This window comes from Tachyglossus aculeatus, chromosome 3 (genome assembly GCF_015852505.1).
Source record: "Tachyglossus aculeatus isolate mTacAcu1 chromosome 3, mTacAcu1.pri, whole genome shotgun sequence".
NCBI classification, from domain to species: Eukaryota; Metazoa; Chordata; class Mammalia; order Monotremata; family Tachyglossidae; genus Tachyglossus; species Tachyglossus aculeatus.
Genome location: NC_052068.1, coordinates 2037787 through 2049002, shown reverse-complemented (window position 1 = coordinate 2049002; position 11216 = coordinate 2037787). Strand labels below are relative to the sequence as shown.

The window sequence follows — 11216 nt, the reverse complement described above, 5'->3', positions numbered from 1 at the left end:
CAGAGAAGCAGCGGGGCTCAGTGGAAAGAGCCCGGGCCCTGGAGTCCGAGGTCATGGTTTCAAATCCCGGCTCCGCCGATTGTCCGCTGGGTGACTTTAGGCAAGTCACTTTGCTTCTCTGGGCCTCAGTGACCTCATCTGTCAAATGGGGATTAAGACTGTGATCCCCTGTGGGACAACCTGATCACCTTGTAACCTCCCCAGCGCTTAGAACAGTGCTTTGCACATAGTAAGCGCTTAATAAATGCCATCATTATTATTATTAACTCAGCTGCATGAATAGGAGACACAGGAAATGTGATTTTAGTATAGTGCTAAGTGCTTAGTACAGTGCTCTGCACACAGTAAGCGCTCAATAAATATGATTGAATGAATGAAGGCTTTGAAGGTGTGGAGAGCGGTTGGTCTGTCGGGTAGGAAGAGGGAAGAGGTTCCACATACATCTGAGCACACCTTGGTATTACATTCATTCATTCAATTATATTTATTGAGCGCTTACTGTGTGCAGAGCACTGCACTAAGCGCTTGGGAAGTACAAGTTGGCATCATATAGAGGCGGTCCCTACCCAACAGTGGGCTCATATCCTGGGATCGTCTACGCCATCAGCACGTCACCGACACACCACCGACACACCACCAATAAGCAGTGAGGCCTAGTGGAAAGAGCCCGGGCCTCGGAGGCAGACGACCTGGGTTCTAATGCTGGCTCCTCCACTTATCTGCTGTGTGACCATGCACAAGTCACTCAACTTCTCTGGGCCTCAGTTACCATGCTCAAGTCACTCAACTTCTCAGTTACCTCATCTGCAAAATGGGAGTTAAAACTATGAGTCCCATACAGGGGATGGACTCTGTCCCACCTTGCCCCTTCCTTTTAGACTGTGAGCCCACTGTTGGGTAGGGACTGTCTCTATGTGTTGCCAATTTGTACTTCCCAAACGCTTAGTACAGTGCTCTGCACATAGTAAGTGCTCAATAAATACGATTGATTGCTTGATTGATTGATTGATTCCTACCTCAACTCGCTACTCTCCTTCTCCAACCCAGCCCGCACACTTCACTCCTCTGGTGCCTCTATCCTTCTCACTGGGCCTCCATCTCACCTATTTTGCCGCCGACCCCTGGCTCACATCCTGCCTCTGGCTTGGAACGCCTCCCCCTCCCCAAATCCAACAAACAGTGACTCCCCCCACTTTCAAAGCCTTACCGAAGGCCCATCTCCTCCAAGAGGACTTCCTGACTAAGCCTCCTTTCCTCTTCTCCCTCTCCCTTCTGCGTCGCCCTGACTTGCTCCCTCTGTTCTTAATAATAATAATAATGATGGCATTTGTAAAGAGCTTACTATGTGCAAAGCACTGTTCTAAGCGCTGCAAGGTGATCGGGTTGTCCCACGTGGGGCTCACAATCTTAATCCCCATTTTACAGATGAGGTAACTGAGGCTCAGAGAAGTGAAGTGAAGCAGCGTGGCTCAGTGGGAAAGAGCACGGGCTTTGGAGTCAGAGGTCAAGGGTTCAAATCCCAGCTCTGCCACTTGTCAGCAGTGTGACTTTGGGCAAGTCACTTCACTTCTCTGTGCCTCAGTTCCCTCATCTGTAAAATGGGGATGAAAACTGTGAGCCCCACGTGGGACAACCTCATCACCTTGTATCCCCCCAGCGCTTAGAACAGTGCTTTGCACATAGTAAGCGCTTAATAAATGCCATCATTATTATTATTATTATTATTATTATTGTTAAGTGACTTGCCCAAGGTCACACAGCAGACATGTGGCAGAGCCGGGATTCGAACGCATGACCTCTGACTCCCAAGCCCAGGCTCTTTCCAGTGAGCCACGCTACTTCTTCCCCACTCCCAGCCCCACACCACTTTTGCCCATATCTGTAAACGTCCTCCATCCTCCAAGAAGCCTTCCCTAAGGCCTCCTCTCCTCTTCTCCCACTCCCTTCCGAGCCACTCTCACTCGTTCCTTCATTCATCCCCCCTCCCATCCCCACAGCACATATGGATATATCTGTAATTTATTTATATTAGTGTCTGCCTCCCCCTCTAGACTGTGAGCTCATTGAGGGCAGGAATACATCTGTTTGTTGTAATATTGTACTCTCCCAAGCACTTAGTACAGTGCTTTGCACACAGTAAGCGCTCAATAAATACAATTGAATGAATACGACTGAATGGAGTGGGGCAGGCAGCTCCTGACAGGAACACAAAAAGCAGGAACCAGGAGCCGCACAACAGGCAAGAGAACACAAAAGAGGATGGGATCTGGACAATCACACGAGCACAGAAGAGACGGGATGATAAAGGCTACAACGAAGACTCACTCTTCCCATCTCCAGCGGGAAAACCGTTGAGATGGCAATCTTGAAGGGGCTGGGAGACATTTTCCCAGTCGATCAGCCCAAGAAGGACATGTTGGTAGACATGACTGTGACCTTTTAACAATAAAATGTGCAGATTCCCAACCGGGAGACACCCCAGAATAGGCGGCCATGCCTCCGGACCGCCCCGGACCCCCCAGACTGATGTCGGAGGTCAGGACGCCCACCTTCGGGGAGAAACCGAGGAGGGGCAGGAAGCGATGAGGGGTAAAAAAAAGGGTCCAGGTGGGGCAGTGATTTCCACTCTGCAGGCTCGAGTCCACTGGGCCCTAAGACGGTGTATGGGAGAGCCAATAATAATAATAATGATGGCACTTGTTAAGCGCTTACTATGTGCAAAGCACTGTTCTAAGCACTGAGGAGGATACAAGGTGATCCAGTTGTCCCACGTGGGGCTCACAGTCTTCATCCCCATTTTACAGATGAGAGAACTGAGGCCCAGAGAAGTGAAGTGACTTGCCCAAAGTCACACAACTGACAAGTGTCAGAGCCGGGATTAGAACCCATGACCTCTGACTCCCAAGCCCGGGCTCTTTCCACTGAGCCACGCTGCTCTTCTGGACCTCCTGGCGTATCGTCTGGTTCTTGGATTGGCGACTATACAGGGGCAACGAAGGGGCTCTTTCCCATGAGAGGCTCAGTGGAAAGAGCCCGGGCTTTGGAGTCAGAGGTCGTGGGTTCAAATCCCGGCTCTGCCACATGTCTGCTGTGTGACCTTGGGCAAGTCACTTCACTTCTCTGAGCCTCAGTTACCTCATCTGTAAAATGGGGATTGACTGTGAGCCCCACGTGGGACAACCTGATCACCTTGTATCCTCCCCAGCGCTTAGAACAGTGCTCTGCACATAGTAAGCGCTTAACAAATGCCATCATTATTATGATTATTATTATTATTTCATAGTAACCCCTGTACGTTGCTGATGAGAGGCCGTGGTCGGCAACACAATGCGCCACCAACACGCCAACGCCACACCACGGACGCACCCTCGACCCACTCCGGACATCTCATCCTGGCCGGCACTGCTTTTCCGGGCGGATGTTCCCAGAAAGGTGCACCGGGGCCATCCCCGCGCCTGGGAGCATGCGTCGGACCAGAGCGGCCGCTTCCCCGGGAGCCCGTACCTTGATCCGCACGGTCTGGTCGGACACGCTGCCCATCATGTTGTTGATGGACCTGAACAGCTGCAGCAGCGACTCCACAAAATCCGCCTCGCCCTTGTCTTCGTACAGCCTGCCGGGAACGTAAGTCGGGGAGGGTCACTCGCATCTCCCGGTGGCACAGCCGGGCAGGGGAAATCAATCAATCGTATTTATTGAGCGCTTACTGTGTGCAGAGCACTGTACTAAGCGCTTAACGCTGTACTAATGGGAAATGGCCGGAGAAGGAAATGGGCAATCGTCCCTCCGGGAGGAGAGTGTTGACTCAGTGACTCTCCAACAAGGCCGGGAATCTACGGCTCAGGGGTGCACAGCGCTCCTCTTGGGGTCACGCGTGCCCGGCCTCCGTGGCCAGTGGCCTTATTGCCACAGCAAGAAAATGATGCAGGAAGAAGTGAGGAAGGAAGGAGCAGGGCAGTCATAGATATTGAGAAGCAGTATGGCTCAGTGGAAAAAGCCCGGGCTTTGAAGTCAGAGGTCAAGGGTTCAAATCCCCGCTCTGCCAATTGTCGCTGTGTGACTTTGGGCAAGTCACTTCACTTCTCTGGGCCTCAGTTACCTCGTCTGTAAAATGAGGATGAAGACTGTGAGCCCCCCGGGGGACAACCTGATCACCTTGTAACCTCCCCAGTGCTTAGAACAGTGCTTTGCACATAGTAAGCGCTTAATAAATGCCATCATTATTATTATTATATCTCATATATACACACACACACACACACGACCCCCACCTCACTGTAGGACAGACTTACGGATCACCAGCACGTATTCGCACAGAAACACACACAAATACACCCCAGCACAACCCAGGGCGGACTTGCTGATCAATCAATCAATCAATCAATAAATCGTATTTATTGAGCGCTTGCTATGTGCAGAGCACTGTACTAAGCGCTTGGGAAGTACAAATTGGCAACACATAGAGACAGTCCCTACCCAACAGTGGGCTCACAATCTAAAAGGGGGAGACAGAGAACAGAACCAAACATACCAACAAAATAAAATAAATAGGATAGAAATGTACAAGTAAAATAAATAAATAAATAAATAAATAAATAGAGTATAAATAAATAAATAGAGTAATAAATAAATAGAGTAATAAATAAATAAATAGAGTCATATTAGATCATATCATATCATCATATCATATCATATCATATCATATCATATCATATCATAATAGATCATATTAGAAGCAGCGTGGCTCAGTGGAAAGAGCACGGGTTTGGGAGCCAGAGGTCATGGGTTCGAATTCCGGCTCGACCACTTGTCAGCTGTGTGACTTTGGGCAAGTCACTTAACTTCTCTGGGCCTCAGTTCCCTCATCTGTAAAATGAGGATTAAGACTGTGAGCCCCACGTGGGACAACTTGATCACCTTGTATGCCCCAGCACTTAGAACAGTGCTTAACAAATGCAATTATTATTATTATTATTATATTTGCATACAAACACACACATACGCACACACACTTGTGTCATAGCTCCCCTCCTCTCCGCCCCCCCCAGAGCATCCCAACCACCTCAGACTTACTGATTGAACAGGACCCTGGATCGCACAATGAATTTGAAGATGTATTCGACAGCTTTCATGGCCTTATACAGCTGATCGTTTATACCGGGCTTCTCAGCATTGTCCACGTAATTCCTTAACACTTTCGTCAGCTTCCTATTGAAAGGGAGAGAGACAATTCCTGTAGAGTTTCGAACTCCTGCCGCACAAATGAGCCAACCATTTCTGTTTTTGGAAGGGACGGCAGTCAATCAATCAAGGGTGTTTACTGAGCACTTTCATTCAACCATATTTGTTGAGCACTTACTGTGTACAGAGCACTGTACTAAGCACTTGGGAGAGGACAAAGCAACGATCGACAGACACAGTCCCTGCCTACAATGAGCTTAGAGTCTAGAGGGGAGGCTGACGTTAATACAAACAAATAAATTATAGATATGGACATAAGTGATGTGGGACTTATCATCATCATCATCATCAATCGTATTTATTGAGCGCTTACTATGTGCAGAGCACTGTACTAAGCGCTTGGGAAGTACAAATTGGCAACATATAGAGACAGTCCCTACCCAACAGTGGGCTCACAGTCTAAAAGGGGGAGACAGAGAACAAAATCAAACATACTAACAAAATAAAATAAATAGAATAGATATGCACAAATAAAATAAATAAATAAATAAATAGAGTAATAAATTTGTACAAACATATATACATATATACAGGTGCTGTGGGGAAGGGAAGGAGGTAAGATGGGGGGATGGAGAGGGGGATGAGGGGGAGAGGAAGGAAGGGGCTCAGTCTGGGAAGGCCTCCTGGAGGAGGTGACAGACACAGACAATCGACAGACACAGTCCCTGCCTACAATGAGCTTAGAGTCTAGAGGGGAGACTGACATTAATATAAACAAATAAATTACAGATATGGACATAAGTGATGTGGGACTTATGCTGTGTGACTTTGGGCAAGGCACTTAACTTCTCTGGGCCTCAGTTCCCTCATCTGTAAAATGGGGACTAAGACTGTGAGCCCCATGCGGGACAACCTGATAACCTTGGATCTTCCCCAGAGCTTAGAACAGTGCTTTGCACATAGTAAGCGCGTAACAAAATACCATCATCATTATAAAGGAGGGGGGATGAATAAAAGGAGAAAGTCAGGGTGACGCAGAAATGGGTGGGGAAAAAAGGAAAGGAGGAATGAATTCTCGGAGGAGACGTGCCTTCAATAAGACTTTGAAACGGGAGAACGTGCAGAGCACTGAACTAAGTGCTCGGGAAAGCACAACACAACAGAGGCAGACACGTTCCCTGCCCGCAATGAGTTTGCAGTCTAGAGGGGATAGTGCAGCTAAAGGCTGCCTTACTATTTTTATTGAAAATAGACTGAGCTCTGGACAAAGGGCCTGAGGTGGGAAGGGGCAGAGGTGGGGGTGGAGGGAAGCAAAACGCCCATGGGAGTCTAGTAGAAGCATGGCTCAGTGGAGAAAGCACAGGCTTTGGAGTCAGAGGTCACGGGTTCAAATCCCGGCTCCGCCAATTGCCAGCTGTGTGACTTTGGGCAAGTCACTTCACTTCTCTGTGTCTCAGTTACCTCATCTGTAAACTGGGGATGAAGACTGTGAGCCCCCCGGGGGACAACCTGATCACCTTGTAACCTCCCCAGCGCTTAGAACAGTGCTTTGCACATAGTAAGCACTTAATCAATGCTAACATTATTATTAGTAGTAGTAGTATGTTCACACCGGGAATCTGATGCAGACTGAGCACACTGCAGCTTTGGTAGAGCTCATCCCAAGCACAATCCTGCCTAGATCATCATCAATCATATTTATTGAGCGCTTACTGTGTGCAGAGCACTGTACTAAGCGCTTGGGAAGTACAAGTTGGCAACATATAGAGACGGTCCCTACCCAATAGTGGACTCACTTGCCCCATTTAAGCTCCCTTTCCTCTGCTCCTTCTCTCTTCTGCATCTTCTAAGCACTTGGCCATTTGACCTTTGGGCATGTAGTATTCTTCCCCCAGCCCCACAGCAAACAATAATAATAATCATATAATTATAATAATATAATTATTATAATATATAAGTATATAATAATTATGTTATATGTTATTATAATACTATAATATATTATATAATATGATATTATATGATTTAAAATATATATGCAACATTATATATCATAATATAATATATTATTATTATAATAATGTATTTGTTAAGTGCTTACTATGTGCCAAGCACTGTTCTAAGCGCTGGAGGCGATACAAGGTAATCAGGTTGTCCCACATGGGGCTCACAGTCTTAATCCCCATTTTACAGATGAAGGAACTGAGGCACAGAGAAGTGAAGTGACTTGCCCAAAGTCACACAGCTGACAAGTGGCAGAGCTGGGATTAGAACCCATGACCTCTGACTCCCAAGCCTGGGCTCCTTCCACTGAGCCATGCTGCTTCTCTATATAATAATAATAATTATGATTGTGGTATTGTTACACAGTCAGACACTGTTCTAAACACTAGGGTAGATATAAGCTAATCAGGTTGGACACAATACTGGCCCCACATGGGGCTCACAGTCTTAATCCCCATTTTACAGATGAGGTAACTAAGGCACAAAGTAGTTAGTGACTTGCCCAAGGTCACGTAGCCAACATGTGGCAAAGCTGTAACTAGAACCCAGGACCCTCTAAGTCCCAGGCCTATGCTCTATCCCCTAGGTTCATTCATTCATTCACTCAATCGTATTTATTGAGCGCTTACTGTGTGCAGAGTACTGTACTAAGCGCTTGGGAAGTACAAGTCGGCAACATACAGAGACGGTCCCTACCCAACAACGGGCTTACAGTCTAGAAGGGGGAGACAGACAACAAAACAAAACATACTAACAAAATAAATATGGACACACTAGGTTGTGTCCATAGCTGTAATTTATTGACATCAATATAATAATAATCATCATCATCATCAATCGTATTTATTGAGCACTTACTATGTGCAGAGCACTGTAGTAAGCGCTTGGGAAGTACAAATTGGCAACATATAGAGACAGTCCCTACCCAACAGTGGGCTCACAGTCTAAAAGGGGGAGACAGAGAACAATAATAATAATGATGGCATTTGTTAAGTGCTTACTATGTGCAAAGCACTGTTCTAAGCACTGGGGAGGATACAAGGTGATCAGGTTGTCCCACGTGGGGCTCACAGTCTTAATCCCCATTCTACAGATGAGGCCACTGAGGCACAGAGAAGCTAAGTGACTTGCCCCAGGTCACCCAGCTGACAAGTGGCAGAGCCGGGATTTGAACCCATGACCTCTGGCTCCCCAGCCCGGGCTCTTTCCACTGAGCCACACTGCTTCTCTATCTGTCTCCCCCTCAAGACTGGAAGCTTGTTGTGGGTAGGGATTGTAGTCATTCATTCATTCATTCAATCATATTTATTGAGCGCTTACTGTGTGCAGAGCACTGTACTAAGCGCTTGGGAAGTACAAGTTGGCAACATCTAGAGACGGTCCCTACCCAACAGTGGGCTCACAGTCTAGAAGCGGGAGACAGAGAACAAAACAAATTAGCAAAATAAAATAAATAGAATAAATATGTACAAGTAAGAGTAATAAATATTGTAGAAACATATATACATCTACCAAGTCAGTTGTACTGTCTTCTCCCAAGCATTTAGTGCTCTGCCCATAGTTGTTCGACTGATTGATTTATTGATGCTCCAATCAATCAGGAGCACGTACTGAGCACCTCCTTCCCTTCCCCACAGCACCTGTATATATGTATATATGTTTGTACATATTTTTTACTCTATTTATTTATTTTACCTGTACATATCTATTCTATTTATTTTATTTTGTTAGTATGTTTGGTTTTGTTCTCTGTCTCCCCCTTTTAGACTGTGAGCCCACTGTTGGGTAGGGACTGTCTCTATATGTTGCCAACTAGTACTTCCCAAGTGCTTAGTACAGTGCTCTGCACACAGTAAGCGCTCAATAAATACGATTGATGATGATGATGATGATGATGATGATCCTCCAACCCGGATGTGGCCAGGAGCAGGAATGCAGACGGAGCAGGCTCTAGCCTCAGCTTGCAGCACAGGGTTCGACCAAAACGTCAATCGCAACCCTTATTATTAGGGAATTTTCTTATTTCCTTTTTGTCTAGGAGAAGCAGTATGGCCCAGTGGAAAGAGCACAGAACTGAGGCTCAGAGACTCCGGTTCTAATCCTAGCTCTGCCGTATACCTGCTTTATGACCTCGGGCAAGTCACTTGACGGCTCTGGGCCTCAATTGCCTCATCTGACAAATGGGGATAAGATACACTGAAGCAGCGTGGCTCAGTGGAAAGAGCCCGGGCTTTGGAGTCAGAGGTCATGGGTTCAAATCCCGGCGCCGCCAATTGTCAGCTGTGTGACTTTGAGGCAAGTCTAGACTGTGAGCCCACTGTTGGGTAGGGACCGTCTCTATATGTTGCCAACTTGTACTTCCCAAGTGCTTAGTACAGTGCTCTGCACACAGTAAGCAGTCAATAAATACGATTGAATGAATGAATGAATGAATGAATGAATGAAAAGTCACAACTTCTCTGGGCCTCAGTTACATCATCTGTAAAATGGGGATGAACACCATGGGACAACCTGATCACCTTGTATCCTCCCCAGAGCTTAGAACAGTGCTTTGCACATAGTAAGCGCTTAATAAATGCCATTATTACTATTATACACATTTTACCGCCTCTTTAGACTATGAGCCCCATGTGGGACAGGGATTGGCTCTGATGAACTTATCTTGTAACCACCCCAGCACTTACTACAGTCCTTAGCACATAGTAAATGCCTAATAAACATCACAATTTATTATCATTACCAACACAGACATTATAGGAATACTAATAATTGTGTTTCTTAAGTGCTTACTATGTGCCAAGCACGGTACAGAGGTTGTGAGCCCCATAATAATAAATAATAATAATGATGATGGTATTTGTTAAGCGCTTGCTATGTGTCAAGCACTGTTCTAAGTGCTGGGGGGATACAAGGTAATCAGACTGTCCCACATGGGGCTCACAGTCTTAATCCCCATTTTACAGATGAGGTAACTGAGGCACTGAGAAACTGTGTCCCACCTGAATATTTTGTATCTACCCCAGAGCTTAGAGCAGTGCCTGGCACATAGTAAGTGCTTAACAAATGCCATAAAAATAAATAAATAAAATACCTTTCACCTTCTCTTCCCTTCTCTCTCTTCTCTCTCGGTTTCCCCCCTTCTCTCTCTCATCCTTTCTCCCTCTCTCTCTTTCTCTCATTCCCTCTCTCTCTCCCGCCTAAGACTTTGAGCACTATGTGGGACAGGGACTGTGTCCAACCTGAATATCTTGTATCTACCCCAGCACTTAGAACAGTGTCTGGTACATAGTAAGTGCTTAACAAAGGCCACTAAAAATAAAATTAAAAAATAAAATACAGAGCCCTGAGATAGATCCATGTTGATCAGGCTGGACACAATCCCGGTCCCAAATGAGGCTCACGGTCTAAGTATGAAAGAGGACCGGCACTGAATACCCATTTTACCGATGTAGAAACTGAGGCCGAGAGAAGTCAGTGACTCTCCCAAGGCCACCCAGCCGGGAAATGGCTAAACTGGGATTAGAACCCAGGTCTCCCGCCTCCAGGCCCTGTGCTCCTTCCGACGCTACGTATGAACCGCCAGAGTCAACGTCAGAGAAAGGAGCCTTGGCTCGTAAGAGGAGCCTGTGGAAAAAAGCAGCATGGCTCAGTGGAAAGAGCCCGGGCTTTGGAGTCTGAGGTCATGGGTTCAAATCCCGACTCCGCCAACTGTCAGCTGGGTGACTTTGGGCAAGTCACTTCACTTCTCTGTGCCTCAGTTCCCTCATGTGTAAAATGGGGATTAAGACTGTGAGCCCCTGTGGGATAACCTGATCACCTTCATTCATTCAATCGTATTTATTGAGCGCTTACTGTGTGCAGAGCACTGTACTAAGCGCTTGGGAAGTACAAGTTGGAAGCATATAGAGACGGTCCCTACCCAACAGTGGACTCACAGTCCAGAAGGAGGTCACCTTGTAACCTCCCCAGTGCTTAGAACAGTGCTTTGCACATAGTAAGCGCTTAATACATTTCTAGACTGTGAGCCCACT

The 11216-nt window shown here is 46.6% G+C and overlaps 1 protein-coding gene across 3 annotated transcripts in view; it reads right to left on the bottom strand.

The window, feature by feature from the left end:
- DOCK1 (dedicator of cytokinesis 1) overlaps positions 1-11216 on the bottom strand; it is a 552732-nt gene that overhangs the window by 416382 nt on the left and 125134 nt on the right. For all 3 annotated transcript variants that reach the window (XM_038743481.1, XM_038743482.1, XM_038743483.1), the window contains exons 22-23: positions 5074-5208; positions 3505-3613 (exon numbers count right to left, since the gene is read on the bottom strand). In XM_038743481.1, coding sequence (XP_038599409.1) covers positions 3505-3613; positions 5074-5208 — 244 coding nt within the window. The remainder of the gene's footprint in view (positions 1-3504; positions 3614-5073; positions 5209-11216) is intronic.